General features: G+C 36.1%; 1 protein-coding gene across 1 annotated transcript in view; it reads right to left on the reverse strand.

The window, feature by feature from the left end:
• The window catches only part of LOC115924812 (internalin I-like), a 30,646-nt gene that overhangs the window by 10,933 nt on the left and 1,052 nt on the right, over positions 1 to 18,661 (reverse strand). Inside the window, exons 3-5 of the mRNA XM_030987663.1 lie at positions 16,905 to 17,600; positions 5,093 to 5,392; positions 3,167 to 3,805 (exon numbers count right to left, since the gene is read on the reverse strand). Coding sequence (XP_030843523.1) covers positions 3,167 to 3,805; positions 5,093 to 5,392; positions 16,905 to 17,600 — 1,635 coding nt within the window. The remainder of the gene's footprint in view (positions 1 to 3,166; positions 3,806 to 5,092; positions 5,393 to 16,904; positions 17,601 to 18,661) is intronic.

Consider the following 18,661-nt stretch of genomic DNA (forward strand, 5'->3'; position numbering starts at 1 on the left):
GTGAGTCAAGCAAGTAGAAAACCATAAAATCCTGTATCCTACAATTTATGAAAGACAATACCATCAACACCTAACTATAAAGTCATATGGTATATCTCTATAAAAATAAGATATTTGTAATAATTATTTTTTTAATTTACTACGCTATAATATATTCAACGACGATGTTGACACTAGCATAAGTATATATAAAAACAAAACTACAACCGCTATGTAACATTTTCTTCATATGAACATATTATATTTTCAAAACTTATATCACCTTTATTACAAGACATATTAATATATGATAAAACACATAAAATATTTTAAAGTAATGAAGCTATGAAATAACTTAATTAGGCCTATATCAAATGAAACAACATTAAATATCAATCAGCTCCAATTATATCATCATCATAATAGGGAAGGTGTTGGAAATTAGAGACCCTTAAAGAGAAGGTTGAGTTCTGGAAAGAGGTGAAAAATAATTTGTGAGCATTACTCATTCTTATTATGCAAGTGTGGAAGAACATCAGATAAGACATGTTCCCTGAAAAGCATGGCTCTTCAAATGCCTTCATATTCTAAATATGCATGTATCATCGTAAAAATCGGGGGGCCGGCTTTTTACGCCACGTGTTCGTGTAGTCCCATATACATCTTTCTGTGTACAGTGTTTGTAACTTTACCAAGACTTGGCCAAATTTCTTATCATTTTGATGATTCAAGAACCTTGCAATACACACAAATTCTTATATGTTAGATGATCAACCTTTTCTGGTCGGTTCCACACCGTTTCTTTCGCAATGCAATCGCATGACCAGAGCTCAATTTCATCTTTAAGCACATTTGCATAAATTACATAAACATGAAAAATGTTACACATACAGAAAGATTTGTATTCTCTTCAGTAACGTCTTCTCTTTATTTGGCAACAAAATTGTGGTCATCATGTAACTGATTAATAAGATATCAATGATTAATGACGCCATCACCAAAAGTCTCTCATTACCTACATGTGTAGGTAATAAGGGATAGTTACAAATCAAGACATTTTAAATATATTTTAAATGAAAATGGAATTGTAATAATTAGTTCAAACACTTTTTGACAGAGATACATGCAGCAAATGAACTTATTGTAATTTTAAAACAATTTAAAAAAAATATTTCTGTAGTTTTTTTATTACAGCAATAAAGGTGCTTTAAATTATGTTTAAATACTTTCAGAATAATGTTCTGGCAATGTGACTTTCACATTGAACAAACTAACAGCATAGAAGCAACTTCTTAAAATGAAATGCATTCAAATTAGAATGGTGACACGAACAATCAAATATGTTTCAATATGAAATGAACAACTGGTGGAAAGTAGGCCCCCATCTTGGACCTGGTGTCCCCGATTGCCTACACACGTTTCTGATCAGACACCATTCATAATGTGCATTGCAACACCCAATCACAACACACAATGGCCATAAGTTTTCTATGATGGTTGGCACACTTCATAAACTTCCTTTAAAACTAATTTTTAAGAGCCACCCCTAAATTTCTGCATACACCACAACATTCAGTGAAATTGTCTTTTTATATAAGATCAACATTGCTTATCTTGGTCAATTTGGCCAATTTTCTCGGAGAAAGAACGCATTGTAGTCTTCGAATTGAATTGGATATATGCAGTAGTATAATAGTTAAAGGCCACATATGGCGCTATAGCAATATTGGAGCCAACACAGACAGACGCTGATGGGTTCAAGGCAAGCTTGGTGGTCTCCAATTCACTACGGCCTCCAATTCACTACACCTTCCCTACATAATATATGCATTTAAAATCCACTTACATTTTTTTCTTTGTATTAGTTTTTTGTATTTAGGATTATTTCAAATTGCCGTGCATGGATAAACGAACGATGCTTGATGAATAAAAAAAAAATAGCGAAGACGCAACATATATATGGATTACAACCGTATCAATAACTTTGGTGCGAGTCAACAACAATTCGACTGCAGTTCGGTTCGGATTTAAGAAAAAAGAGATAAATAATCAGCCTAGTATAGTTCAGAAGGAGACCAATTTTATTACCTGAAATTATTTACAGAAAACGTAGTAGGTCCATGGTTTGGGCAAATAATAAAATAAGTTGTGAACTTTCTCTTTCTTCTCATGTTGAAAAGGCATACACTAGAAGAAACATACCATGAAAAGGATTACTCATAAAATCCCCTCATATCTCAAATAATTATGATAAGAAATGGAATAAAAATTGTGAGCAAACTTTCTTGAGACATGTATGTAGGTCTTTAAATTCATTTCAGTGTGCAGTACATGTGACTTCAATTTCTTTCAATTTATATAGCTAAAACTTAAAACAGTTTACATCAATTCTTACTGTACTACTTAATCAATCTTTCCCAATAAGTGCCACAAGTTTTTTTTCACAATTAATTTAGATGAAAAGTACTCAATAACATTTATAAACATTAACGACATTAAAAAAAAGCTAAAAGGCTACATCAATGTACATGTTATTATTTACATTGATCTACATTTGCCACACTCAACCCAGGTGATGTAAATGGGTACCTGGGAGGACTTAATTCCTTGAAATGCTGGAGCGCTGTATACGGCAGCAAGGCTAAAGCCTGGGTAATAATAAATGCGCCTCGAAATAGAATTTCTAGATAGACGGCGCTATAAAAATGCCTATTATTATTACAATTATTATTTCCATTTTCCCCACCACTAAACTACAGATTTTCTACTGAAAAATTCATTGTCAAGAACAACATTTGTTAAAAATTATGCATCAAGTTTGAATATGTTAGTAAACCATTTTTTCACGAGAGGCTGCAGCAGCTAGATCAAGAACTGAGTTTTTGTATTTGTATCTTGAAAATTATTTTCACATGCACCCTTCCCCTACGACATACTCTACCTTGAAGGTTAAAGATAGCACACGATACCGAGATACAAGAAGACTTTAACATTTTCAATGAGGCTTGTTTCTTGAATTCCATTAACCGTCATATTTGTATCACTGGTAGGTTTTAGAAGGATCAACCTTGCACGAATCGCGGCCCAGGGAATCTCGAAATAAACAGCACCCCTGCAAGGATTTGAATACTTTTCTTTAACTCTAGTTTCTTTACCCCATTGCTTACAATATCTGGCGCTTCTTCACCAGAAATATCATCTTCGTTGCTGACGTTCCTGATCAGCGGACATAGCTCCTCATCCGTCAGTGTGGCAAGGGTCCTTCCTCGAAGATGTATTGGTGTCCAACAGGTCAACGTGTTTTCGTTGGAACGCATGTACCATCTGTACAATGGACGCAGGGAACAGTCACAGCGCCAAGGATTGGGATCGAAAGAGATGGAACGAGAGACTACTGGCAGGGTCAGGGGTGAGATATTGACAAGGTCATTGTTACCGAGCAGGAGATCAAAGTGGCCCATCTTCACAAGTGCTTCATGGCCGATGACCTGAAGGTGATTGTTCTCGAGGTTTACCAAGACAAGGTGCACGTTGAATCTCAGTGCATGCATTTGTATGCTTGTTATGGCATTACCCTTGAGATTCAAATACGAGATTCTTGGTGTCAACTTGAAAGAATCCCGCTCCAGAAGGTTGATGTTATTAAATGACAGATCTAGTTCTGCAACATGCATCGCTTTAATTGATGGAATGGTGATAAAGGAGTTGTATCGTAGGAATAGTTCCCTGTCAATTGCCAACGTGAGATTAAGTGGTTCGTTGCTGGCACCACGTCGATGGAAGAGGGTCACATTATCCATGTACAGCGAATGAAACATGTTCTTACCTTGCCGGGAGAGCAATTGTTCAAAGGGCATGTAAAGAATCATTGTGTGCGATATTGCCAGTGATACAAGTTTAGGGAGATTCAGGAATACGCTCATCTCAACTACACTGATAGGATTATCAGACAAGGAGAGGGTCGTGAGCTGATCACAACCTTCGAATATGAACGAGGGTAGGTATGAAATCAAATTCGAATCGAGATATAAGCCCTTTATCCTACACGCCAAGTGGTCAGTAGTAGCGTTTGCCACGGAATGTTGCGCAGAAGGGACAATTTTCGTTAAGTTTTTGATTCTATTTTTTCGGGCATAAAGAAATCGAACGGTGGATGTATACGGTAAAACTAAAACTGGCAACAAATTTCCATCAAATACACATGTTATTGCTGTGTTCGAATTAAACTCGCGAGTATTCACGTTGGATATCTGGTTGTAACTCGTATCCACAATAGATAATCTTGGTAAATTATTCAACATGTCAAACATTGACAAATTGTTGTTGTGCAGCAGGACCTCGGTAAGAGCCAGACTGCCGTTCAATGTAATGTTAGTCAGCCCATTACTAGAAAGATCAATTGAAGTTAAGAATTTGAACTCCAGATCATTAAGAAAAACTTCTTGTATTTTATTATTTCTCAATTCGAGAATTATCAAATTTAAAAATTGCGATAAAGCTGGCAATATAATTAATCTGTTATTATTCATCTTAAGTATTCTTAAATTATTACACCCCAGGAAAGCAGTTGGACTAACGTAAGCAATGTAGTTATCGGAAAGTGAAACAGTTTGCAAGTCAGTAATATTCCGGAATCGTTCCACCTCAGATATCTTATTATGTTGAAGATATACAGTAACCAACTGCAGTTGTTGAAATAATGTGGGGTTGTGTCGGTTGAATGCCAACACATCGTTCTCATTCATTTCAAGGGTTCTTATATTTGGAAAAGATTTGAGAAAATTAAGATCACTGAGTTTATTCCCATTCAGTCTTAAAGCGAAGACAGAATCGATGACAGCATAGTTTAGACCCACCCCATCCGGACGCGCTGTTTCTAGTACGGAAATATTTGTAATATCATTGTACGCAACGTTAAGATATACGAGGCTTGGGAATATTGTCTTGTTAACTTCTAGTGTACCATGAATATCGCAATGGGAAAGCATTACGTATTTAAGTCCGTCCATTATAGGCATGTGGGATACGTCTTGTAAGGAATTGTTACTCAAGTCAAGGATCGCTAATGCGTCAGTGTCACCAAACCCAACAAGTGACTCAATGCGATTTCTACCTATCTTGAGCACTGTGAGGCTTTTGCCAAGCCTGATCTTCGGAAGAGAGCTGGGTGGGTTGTTGTCAAGTGACAGAGATTTGAGCTTTTGTGGTATAACATGGGCAGCTCTTTGGATGAGGTTGTTTTGCAGATCTAGAAGCTCAAGGCGGGGGAGACCACTTAGATCTGGTAGAGACCTGATGAAGTTGTTTCTCATGGTGATCGTACGCACAGCATACGCTGTCTGGGATTCTGGTATGTCAAAAACCCTGATCCCGCATGAATCGGCAGATAGATCCGTGATGACAACACGACTGTCTGCAAAAGATCTAATGAAATTGAGGGATAGGTCAAGGGAATCGAAACCCACAAAGGGAGAATCCTTGATAACCAATGACTGGATTAAATTTGATGCCGCGATCAAGGAGATCTTCGGGAGAAGGCTCATAAAACTCAGGTCAGTCAGAAGGTTGTTAGACAGGTACAACATGGTAAGAGCCGACATGTGCTGAAATGCATGTGGTTCAATAATAGATATGGCGTTGCGGTTTAGGTTCAATCTTTGTAGGCTGGTCAGGTTTGGAAAGGATTCCGTCTGGATCATACGAATGTTATTTCTAGATAGATCGATTCCCCTAATTTCAAGAGATATGTTGGCAGTCGGAACCTCGGTACGTAGTTGATTGCAACAGTTGACATAGGCAGATGAACATTTACATGATGTTGGACACTGCTCTCCTTCCGGTTCCACAAACGAGAATAACAGCATAAACACAAATACACACATGTAATTGTTAGTGTTACACTGAACTCGCTTTACTTCAGCACAGAATGCAGGGTTGGCCATTTTAAAATATGAAGGTTTCGTGTCTGAAATACTTGACCAAGAATGGCGACTGCAGAAACAAACGGGGGAAATGATAAATGTAGTACTCTGAAGACAGTTTTATCTAGAACTTCCAGATTTGTCCCTTATCTTTTATGCCTTCCTCGCGAAATATCCACGGAATTTCGTTTTCTTTTCTTTCTAGACAAATGATAAACATATCAAAAAAATTGTTTAACAGCTTGCATTGTGTCAGTGACACCAATAACTGACTTTAAAGAGTTTTATAGTTATTACTTCTTTGCCTGCGGATTTTTGAAAGATGAAGATAGATATATTTGCCAATTTTTAATGGACTTTATAAAGGCATAAATCAATTTTCATTATCGTTTAAAAGTGTACTAGCCTTTTATTAGTTGAATGACACCGATACATTGGGAGGGATGTTTTCATTAAGGCAGGTATTACGAAAAAAAGAGAGAAAACAGAATCAACAAAACCAAAACCAAAAAGTGTCTTTTAAGTCTTTGGCGGACATATTGGTAAATGCAGATTTAAGTTGCTCATAATAAGATCGGAAGAGGGTATTGAACCTCCCGAAGTCATTGACATTAAGAACACATCCATCTCCACTCAGGTTTTGTCAAGTGTAGAACCTATCTATAAACGCCTACAGAGGCAAACTGTCTGTTTCCTTTGTAAGAACTTTATAGAAAGGTTTTATTATAAAAACAGAAATAATAATAATAATAATAATGGGTTCTTGTATAGCGCTCATGTCAGTCAGATTTATCCCTCCTGGCGCTCCCGATTATTACACCCATTTACCAATCGATATTATTGGAACAGCTGCCAAAATCAACACATTTGGTTTTAATTTGTTTATCAATCTTTGGTTTTCCATTTCTGCAATTTGTCAACAAACCAATATTATATTTTTTAATCATGACAGGGTAAATTATTTTATTCCTTATTCGTATCTTTTAAATAGCGTCAAATTACATGAAATTACATGACTTTTTTGTTATTGTAGGTGTTATGTAGTAGTATTTGTATATTTGTAAAGCGCTTAGAGACATTTGTATTAAGCGCTATATAAAACTTAAATATTATTATTATTTAAACCGCTCGTAGGTATCTCTGTTGCATGGTATGCATTTTGAACATTTCTGAAGTTCATTACAATCTGAAACATTGAGGATTATTTTTAGTTGTAGCCATTGTTTACGCTAGTTGCACAGCGCCCTCTTCAGGTTCCTGCGTACATACAATCTTTGGTTTATGTATACAAAATATTTCGTTCCTCTGGTGCCATAATACGGTACGTGTACACAGAGCGGCAATATATATTTATATTATACTTGCAATTTATAAGTTTTTGCATCGTGCTTTTTTTGTGCTTTTCATGTTAAGAAAATTGGATGTAAATAGCAGACCTTCTGTGAGCAGTTATTTAGTCAATATGTTTGTTTTCTTTTCCCGGCATCCATGAGACTCACTTCACACTTTATCGTATAATATTCACCGTTTGTTCAATGTTGTCTTTGCCAAATACTACCACTACTACTACTACTACTACTACTACTACTACTACTACTACTACTACTTCTACTACTACTGCTATTACTACTACTACTACTACTACTACTACTGCTGCTGCTGCTGCTGCTGCTACAACTACCACTACTACTACTACTACTACTAATAGTAAAAATAAATTGAACAATTTCATGTCATGGTTCTAGGGCGATAGGGATGGCCCGTTTGTCTGTTTGAATTTGTCAACGTAGCTTGCAGGTTTTTTTTCTTCTGTATACTCGGTACAAATTTAAGTTATATGGAATAAGTAGATTTCATATCCTAAATTTCGTTGCCTTCAATAGTATGAAGGTGATTAAAGGTACTATGTCCCATTTGCAGGCCAAAATAAATGACAAAGGTTTAATTCCAACGGTATTTCAAAGACAGTACTAATTTAGAACTTCCCTCGAAACGAAAGGGCTTGAAAATGGCTCTTTGTGGGAAAATAACGACCATTATATGTCTAATCGATTTAAGTGATTGCGATCACCTAAGTAATAGTCTGATTTTCAGACCCTTTTACTGGATGGTCGCACGTTGGGTGCTGCATAAAGATTCAATAAGTTTAACTTTAACCATAATACATGTACACGTACTGAGTTATTGATGTAGACAAATGCTCATGTACCTGTTACAGCTTAGTTTATGTATGCTATTACCCGCAAAGAAGAAAGATGTCAGTCAGTCATCCAATAGTGTCTGGCAGTGAAGTCTAAAAGGTAAACGGGTTTCCTTCTCTAGTCTGAATACTAGGACACTGCTAATGTTTACATTTTAAAGATATGACTTACATGACATATTCAGAACTCCCGGCTACAAAGTTTTACATAATTTGATGTAGGCTGCAAAAGGGACATTGTACCTTTAAGGTACCCATGATTTACGGGGCAAATATGTATAACAGTTGAATATAGGTGCGATTTGAAAGGCACATTAAATTTGTGTGTGTGTGTATGTGTATGTGTGCGCATGTGTGTGTGCGTGTGTGTGCGTGTGTGTGTGCGTGTGTATATTGGGTTTTTACAGACGTGTATCAATCAGATATGATTGTTTACGTCTGGGGACCGATCTTTAAACGTCACCATCCGAAAGACGTGATACAGTTTCGAACCTGCGTCCTCGCCTGAATCACTTTGTAACTTTCAGTTTGTAACTTCCACTATAAGCTCGATTACAGGCGCACGCCACAACGCCTTGTCACAACTACTAGTAGTTTAGATGCCACCCGCTTTGTGATAATATTAAGCACCATTAGGTAATTTAATTTTAACATTTCCAACGCCTTGATAAATTGACGGGTTATGAAGTTCTTGAATTGTTATTATGGATATTTTATAGTGATTGATCGGACAAATATCACCTTTTTTTAATGATCCCCGCTTCCTTTAAAATGGGTAAAAAAAATACATGTTCCACATTCAACTTAAAACGTGTTTGTAATAATGGCTGCTGGATTCACCATGTCAGCTGGAATGATTGGCACTTTCATAATCATTATGGCTTTGATCGACCAACTTTAATTAACTCTACCAAAATGCGATTGATGATCCTTAATGGCTTTGGCTCAAAAAAAACATTAAAAGGTAGATGATTAATGGTACATCGAGTGGCCTTGCACTCCATTGCGACTTGCAGACGACCGAGTTTCTCTTACTTTGACTCTCCGTTAAAACGAGTCATTTAAGGAGATGTAATTGTGAGCCAAAGACTAGAGCATTCTATGCCCATTTGTTGGTTCAGTCGAACGAGCATTTCGATTATTAAGAGCTTAAAAGGACCATCATTTACCTACTCCAACAATTCCTCTAGCTCAACGTAGTTCATCCCGTTTGACGTCCATGGCTAACAATATTTCTGAAGACGTTCCATCAAATCTTGCCACAACACAATCATATGAGACTCAATATTCTCCTCTGTTGATTGCGACTCAGGGTGCACTTACAGCACAGGCACCGCTTTGTGTGCTGGGGAATGTATTCACTCTTTGCGTTTTAAAACGTGTTAAAGACGACTTTGATGATATAACCAAGGTTTTTCTGTATGCCTTGACCAGTACCTACCTTCTCCTTGGTACATGCATGTCTCTTGTATCACCTCTCCAATATTTTCTACCAAGAACAGCCGTGCAGTTTGTCATTTGCAAGTTTACCGGTTCCGTTATGTATCCATGTTCATTTGAAGCCATCATTCTAACAGCGTGCCTGAACCTCAATCGATACCTGATGATTGTGATACCATTAAGGTATCAGACCTTCATGACGATCAGGAGAGCTAAAGTGATTGTCACCGTATGCACGCTCGTAATTTTAATCTCATCTCTTACCTTTTTTCCGTTTCCCGGAACAGCGAGTGGAAATATGTATGATACTCTGTGCAACGGTGGTGTCCCCAAAGGCAGTTCCGGTACCATAGTTTTTAATGCTCTCCTCCTCCTCTACTGTTCTGTAGCAACTCTAGTGACATTGTTCACAAGTATCCACACCATAATCATCATAAGGAGGCAGCTTAGAAAGATAGCTATAGGTCTACGGCAAGTACCTAGGGATACTGGGCAAGTAGATGGACATAATAAACAACTGCCAGATTTCACTCCAACCCAAGAGAGAAAAGAACCCCCAAAAGGACGTTTTCGCGCCAGGCGTTCCTTCATCACGCTCTTGTTGTTGAACTGTGTGGTCTTTATAGGTTGGTGTCCCCTTTTTATCATCGTCATAGTAGTCTTGAGCGAAATAAAGGCCAGCGTTGTGTTTTACTGTATGAACATACTATTTTCATGTAGTGTAACATGGTGGCACTGCATCGTGTATATCGTCACTAGTAAGGGCTACCGTAAGGCAGCTACTGAGGTTTTCAAACGAATGAAGTCGCAATTTAGATGCCGTTGATCATCTATAAAAAGCTGTTCTTTATAAAGCGGTCTGATTATAAGAAAACGAAAACTGTCGCCTTGTGATAAAATACGCATATTGGAGAATTAGAAATCAGTAGATGGTTTGGTATGAACACAAACACATCAACAAACAAACAAAAAATAAAAATTCATTATGGGGTGGCGAGGGAGAGTAGTGTTTGGAGGTAGTGCCTCGGACCCTGCGGTCCAGTTGGTTACGGCAAGCGGAGGCATTGTGGGAGCCTTATAGGTTTTTTTTTCTTCTTCTTCTTTTTCTTCTTCTTTTTTTCTTAAAAGTTTAATATTTCGTGCAGGTCTGATGTCTTAGTAATATTTGTTGTTCTGTATTCATTTACATGTTTGTAATTTGTGTTGTACTATTGCAGGGCCCCCGAGTATAACAGTGTTTTACTCACTGATGGGGTTACCCTGGGTAAATAAAACAAAATAAATAAATAAATAAAATTGTTAATTGTATTGTATCATGCCCTATCATTAGATAACGGACAGTCTTGTCTTCGGGTATTTCCTCTGCAGAGGAAGACCGACTACTCCAATTTACTCCGTGTCAAATGATCGGAAACTTTGACTATATTCTAGTGCGTTTGGGTGATGAGGTGTACATACTTAGAGTTCTTATTAACGTTGAACTGTTAAAGGTAATACAAAGTTTTGGTATTAGGTCATGAATTTGGTTCAATTGAACATATTGTAAGGATATGCGATCCTACAATATTCAGTGGTCGTCGTAGCGGTTGAAATCGAATATAAAGTTATGAAATTGTAAATAATAAACTCTTTATGTTGTATAGCTCCCTCTCAAGGTCAAGATATTAATTGAGCTATAAACAATATTTTTTGACTAAAATAGACAGATTATCCATTCCCGTTTGGAAATTATATATCACAGCTACATATTCTGAGATTTTCATGGTCGCAGCTACGGCCGTAGGCGTTATTTGAAATTTATCAAAATGTCCCAAAACTTTGTATTACCTTTAAACAAAGAAACACTATTTTGACATTTGATTACATCTGGTAAATATGCGGGCTATAAAATACAGCTTTTAAGTTGAAAGAGTTTAATAGAAGAAACTTGTAAAAATGTGTCTACGTAATGTATATATACACATAATTATAACGTTCTTTAAGTTCGACTGCTTATGAAAAGAACTTGGTTCATAATTTTGACGACATTTTAATATTCAGTAATATGGTTTGTGGGATGTATATGTTTAGGTATATTTTTGAAGTTGAAGTAGAAAGATAGTTTGTTCAGAGATTTAGCGAAATTGTAGTGTATATTGTCTATGAAATGTAAATAATTCGCGATACTGATCTGATGCACTTTCTGCCCTAGCTTACTGATTATTGCAAAGTACCATCTCATGGTCAACTGGCCAACGGTGCGTAACGCAATACATAATTGCCATTTCGCAGACAGATCGAGAACGCGATGCGATAATAACCAATAGCGCAGCTAGGTAAGCAGCGAGTTACGGGACCATACTGCAACAGGTGACCTGATATGGAGCTAGAGGTGATTTTGCAGTAGTGCTTCTAGTACAGTATTGCTTTAAGATAAAATGTTAAAAAGAAAGTTTGCCCTTCTGTGTATGTACTAAACCAATTTCGTTAAGTTTAACTGTTCACAAATAATTAGTTGAACTGGATTGACTTTTTAATTAAAAAGAGAGCTGATTTAGAGTTCATTTAATTGTTAGTGGAATTTAGAATTAAAGACTTGTTTGTACCTGAGCTTTTAGAATATTCTTTCCTTTCGAAAATCAATGATAAACGTTTATTTTCTGTTTGAAATAAACGTAATCTGGTAATGTTGACTGATTTTCATTTTGTTTTGTTTTATTCTTATGTTGTGATAATATCTATAATAAAGTTTTTTTTTAAATGGCAATGCTATCATCAGTATAGAAATAAATATCGAGGTACCACATGGCCATATATACACAAATTGCGTAAAGGGACATCTGTACTCTGAATATTTAAAAAGAAAATGTCATGGCATACATTCAAGAGAACAATCATACCCTGACGGGAGAGAAGGATTGAGAATAATTTTTCATGATATGTTTTATTGGATGTTATAAAATTGGTTCAAGAATGTAGTCAATGAAAGCGTCGAAATGGATCAAGCGTGCGTGCATTAATGTTTACCATATGCACGGAGAGTACACTAGTGGTGATAACAACTGTCAATTTCACGACTTTATACTCATATTGTAAACCCATCTTATAAAACAAATAATACATGTCTTTAGCTCGTGCATTCGTGATATACATTGCATTTGGTTAGATTACAATAAGACGGACAATGTAACTAATACACTCGCAAGCATGTACTATTTGTATAAGAAAGAGTGATGGACAGTGATTCATGGTCAGCGTATAATTTGTCACACATCATCAAATGCATACAACGGATTATTATCCACTCTCTTCAAACGTGTACATAAAGTTTGAGAAATACATATTTAATGTGAATCGCTGCACTTTCAGAAACACACAAGGCACACAAACACGTATCTTCGCCCACTCATACACATCATCATTTACACGCACTAAAACTCATACAAATGCGCGTGCACAATCACCAACAACCACACGCACACGCCCACTCACGCGTACACAAACACCTTCACCAACGTCTAAAGAACATCCGTGCACACGCCCAAACACAAGTACTCAACAAAATCCACAGAAACTTTCTCATTTTGGTACGCATCAACACCAGAACCCATACGAGAAATGAATGATTAGTATTTAGATAAGTGTAATTCATTGAAATCGTGAGAGCACAATATTCATCCGTAATCATCTATTCTTCCAGTCAGTTGATATTACAGCACAACCTGTTATTACTATGGAAACGGACGTTTTTTCAATATTTTGTATTTTAGTTAATTGATGATATCGACCATACAAATCTCTCTGATAACGAGTCTGTAAACATTATGAATTTTGTCTTTGTCCTTTTACCTGCTCGTTTAATGATATCATTTAAATAGTTTTTAGACCCACTCCTTGAAATGTATTCATACGCACACGCACCACTCTTACAGAATATTTTAATGGTGATTTTATTCATCATGAAATATGATATTTCACATTGCTTCAGCTATTTTAAAGATATAGGTGAGTACTATAGTCATACAGTTACATTGCAAAAAAATTATGTTTGACATAAGACTGTGTCCTGTGTAAGTTTTGGAATAATCAAAGTGAAAACAAGTGACTAAATTTAAATGACCGTCGAACACACTCCACAAAGAAATAGGTATATGGAACTAGTTGGTCCAAAAATACAGCTATTTCTAGTTCTATTTCGAATGATGGAGCATTTTCAGAGCAATCATTTTTATGAGATATATTACTATAATATTCCTCCAAACCGACATACATAGAACGAGAGAGACAATAAATTATTTCTTTCCTTTACCAGAAATCAATCTTCTCTTTAAAGCCCGTCTGCACTAGTTTGACCAGGAGGGATTAAACCATCCAGCATGGTCACTGACAGGTGGTTATTTCATCAAATCAGCTCTCAATTAAAATAAGAAAAGGGAGATCATCATGATTGGGGACCAGCGGTCACCAATTGGGCATTATTTGCTTTATAGAAGGCGCAAGTAGCTACAAGTAGTGCAGTCCCGCTTTAACGAGATTTGGATACAGACCATTTTCCCTCATAGAAGCTTTTCAAAACAAAAAAAAATGCAATAACAATTTAATATCTTGGTATATATTTCATCCTTTATATAGTGAGTCAAGCAAGTAGAAAACCATAAAATCCTGTATCCTACAATTTATGAAAGACAATACCATCAACACCTAACTATAAGGTCATATGGTATATCTCTATAAAAACAAGATATTTGTAATAATTTTTTTTTTTATTTACTACGCTATAATATATTCAATGTATATTCAATACTCAAAGTTGACACTAGCATAAGTATATATAAAAACAAAACTACAACCGCTATGTAACATTTTCTTCATATGAACATGTTATATTTTCAAAACTGATATCACCTTTATTACAAGACATATTATATATGATAAAGCACACAAAATATTTTAAAGTAATGAAGCTATGAAATAACTTAATTAGGCCTATATCAAATGAAACAACATTAAATATCAATCAGCTCTAATTATATCATGGAATTTGCCTTGAGCAAAGCATCATCATAATAGGGTAGGTGTTGGAAATTAGAGACCCTTAAGCACATTTGCATAAATTACATAAACATGAAAAATGTTACACATACAGAAAGATTTGTATTCTCTTCAGTAACGTCTTCTCTTTATTTGGCAACAAAATTGTGGTCATAATGTAACTGATTAATAAGATATCAATGATTAATGACGCCATCACCAAAAGTCTCTCATTACCTACATGTGTAGGTAATAAGGGATAGTTACAAATCAAGGCATTTTAAATATATTTTGAATGAAAATGGAATTGTTATAATTAGTTCAAACACTTTTTGAAAGAGATACATGCAGCAAATAAACTTACTGTAATTTTAAGACAATTTTAAAACAATGTGGCCAAAAATATTTCCGTAGCTTTTTGTTTACTAAAGGTGCTTTAAATTATGTTTAAATACTTTCAGAATAATTTTCTGGCAATGTGAATTTTACATTGAACAAACTTACAGCATAGAAACAACTTCTTAAAAACCTTTTAAATTCATTCAAATTAGAATGGTGACACGAACCACCAAATATGTTTTATGGTAGTCTTTCAACATGAAATAAACAACTGGAGGAAATTAGGCCCCCATTTTGAACCTGGTGTCCCCAATTGCCTACACACGTTTCTGATCAGACACCATTCATAATGTGCATTGCAACACCCAATCACAACACACAATGGCCATAGGTTTTATGTGCTGGTTGGCACACTTCATAAACTTCCTTTTAAAACTAATTTTTAAGAGCCACCCCTGAATTTCTGCATACACCACAACATTCAGGGAAAAATTATGTTTTTATATAATATCAACATTGCTTATCTTGGTCAATTTTGCCAATTTTCTCGGAGAAAGAACGCATTGTAGTCTTCGAAATGAATTGGATATATGCAGTAGTATAATAGTTAAAGGCCACATATGGCAGAATAGCAATATTGGAGCCAACACAGACAGACAGTGATTGGTTCAAGATTATTGGTCTCCAATTCCCTACACCTAACCCACATAATATGCATTTAAAATCCAATTACATTTTTTTCTTTGTATTTAGTTTTTTTTTGTATTTAAAATTATTTCAAATTGCCATGCATGGATAAATGAACGATGCTTGATGAATAAAAAAACATAGCGAAGACGCAACATCTATATGGATTACAACCGTATCAATAACCTTGGTGCGAGTCAACAACAATTCAACTGCAGTTCGGTTCGGGTTTAAGAAAAAAGAGATAAATAATCAGCCTAGTATAGTTCAGGAAGAGACCATTTTATTACCTGAAATTATTTACAGAAAACGTAGTAGGTCCATGGTTTGGGCAAATAATAAAATAAGTTGTGAAATTTCTCTTTCTTCTCATGTTGGAAAGGCATACACTAGAAGAAACATCCCATGAAAAGGATTACTCATAAAATCCCCTCATATCTCAAATAATTATGATGAGAAATAGGATAAAAATTGTGAGCAAAGTTTCTTGAGACATGTATGTAAGTCTTTATATTCATTTCAGTGTGCAGTACATGTGACTTCAATTTCTTTCAATTTTGACTATTCTAATACCTAGAACAGCTTACAAACATGAATTCTTACTGTACTACTTAATCAATCTTTCCCAATAAGTGCCACAAGTTTTCTTTCACAATTAATTTAGATGAAGAGTGCTCAATAACATTTATAACATTAACGACATTAAACAAAAAGCTAAAAGGCTAGATCAATGTACATGTTATTATTTACATTGATCTACATTTGCCACACACAACCCAGGTGATGTAAATGGGTACCTGGCAGGAATTAATTCCTTGAAATGCTGGAGCGCTGTATACGGCAGCTAGGCTAAAGCCGGGGTAATAATAAATGCGCCTCGAAATAGAATTTCTAGATAGATAGAAATGCCTATTATTATTACAATTATTATTTCCATTTTCCCCTCCACTACAGGTAAACTACAGATTTTCTACTGAAAAATTCATTGTCAAGAGCAACATTTGTTAAAAAGTATGCATCAAGTTTGAATATGTTAGTAAACCATTTTTTCACGAGAGGCTGCAGCAGCTAGATCAAGAACTGAGTTTTTGTATTTGTATCTTGAAAATTATTTTCACATGCAACCTTTCCCTACGACATACTCTATCTTGAAGGTTAAAGATAGCACACGATACCGAGGTACAAGAAGACTTTCAATTAGGCTTGTTTCTTGAATTCCATTAACCGTCATATTTGTATCACTGGTAGGTTTTAGAAGGATCAACCTTGCACGAATCGCGGCCTAGGGAATCTCGAAATGAACAGCACCCCTGCAAGGATTTGAATACCTTTCTTTAACTCTAGTTTCTTTGCCCCATTGCTTAGAATATCTGGCGCTTCTTCACCAGAAATATCATTTTCGTTGCTGACGTTCCTGATCAGCGGACATAGCTCCTCATCCGTCAGTGTGGCAAGGGTCCTTCCTCGAAGATGTATTGGTGTCCAACAGGTCAACGTGTTTTCGTTGGAACGCATGTACCATCTGTACAATGGACGCAGGGAACAGTCACAGCGCCAAGGATTGGGATCGAAAGAGATGGAACGAGAGACTTCTGGCAGGGTCAGGGGTGAGATATTGACAAGGTCATTGTTACCGAGCAGGAGATCAAAGTGGCCCATCTTCACAAGTGCTTCATGGCCGATGACCTGAAGGTGATTGTCCTCGAGGTTTACCAAGACAAGGTGCACGTTGAATCTCAGTGCATGCATTTGTATGCTTGTGATGGCATTACCCTTGAGATTCAAATACGAGATTCTTGGTGTCAACTTGAAAGAATCTCGCTCCAGAAGGTTGATGTTATTAAATGACAGATCTAGTTCCGCAACATGCATCGCTTTAATTGATGGAATGGGAATAAAGGAGTTGTATCGTAGGAATAGTTCACTGTCAATTGCCAACGTGAGATTAAGTGGTTCGTTGCTGGCATCACGTCGATGGAAGAGGGTCACATTATCCATGTACAGCGAATGAAACATGTTCCTACCTTGTTTGGAGAGCAATTGTTCAAAGGGCATGTAAGGAATCAGTGTGTGCGATATTGCCAGTGATACAAGTTTAGGGAGATTCAGGAATACGCTCATTTCAACTACACTTATAGGATTATCAGACAGGGAGAGGGTCGTGAGCTGATCACAACCTTCGAATATGAACGAGGGTAGGTATGAAATCAAATTCGAATCGAGATATAAGTCCTTTATCCTACACGCCAAGTGGTCAGTAGTAGCGTTTGCCACGGAATGTTGCGCAAAAGGGACAATTCTCGTTAAGTTTTCGATTCTATTTTTTCGGGCATAAAGAAATCGAACGGTGGATGTATATGGTAAAACTAAAACTGGCAACAAATTTCCATCAAATACACATGTAATTGCTGTGTTCGAATTAAACTCGCAAGTATTCACGTTGGATATCTGGTTGTAACTCATATTCACAATAGATAATCTTGGTAAGTGATCCAACATGTCAAATGTTGACAAATTGTTGTTTTGCAGCAGGACCTTGGTAAGAGCCAGACCGCCGTTTAACGTAATGTTAGTCAACCCATTACTAGAAAGATCAATTGAAGTTAAGAATTTGAACTCTAGATTATTAAGAAAAACTTCTTTTATTTCATTATTTCTCACGTGGAGACTAAAAAAGTTTGAAAATATTTGTGTCAATGCTGGCAATTTAACTAGTCTGTTATCATTAAACACAAGTATTCCTAGATTATTACACCCCAGGAAAGCCGTTGGACTAACGTAAGTAATATAGTTATCGAGAAATGAAACAATATGCAAGTCAGTCAGATTCTGGAATTGTTCCACCTCAGATATCTTATTATGTTGAAGATATAGCACATGCAGTTGTTGAAAGGATGTGGGATTGTGTCGGTTGAATGCCAAAATATCGTTGTCATCCACTTCAAGGGTTCTTACATTTGGAAAAGATTTGAGAAAATTAAGATCACTGAGTCTATTCCCACTCAGTTTTAAAGTGAAGACTGAATTGATGACAGCATAGTTTTGACTTATCCCATCTGGACGCTTTGTTTCTAGTACGGAAATA

Source organism: Strongylocentrotus purpuratus, unplaced genomic scaffold (assembly GCF_000002235.5).
Source record: "Strongylocentrotus purpuratus isolate Spur 01 unplaced genomic scaffold, Spur_5.0 spur5_scaffold_16, whole genome shotgun sequence".
NCBI lineage: Eukaryota > Metazoa > Echinodermata > Echinoidea > Camarodonta > Strongylocentrotidae > Strongylocentrotus > Strongylocentrotus purpuratus.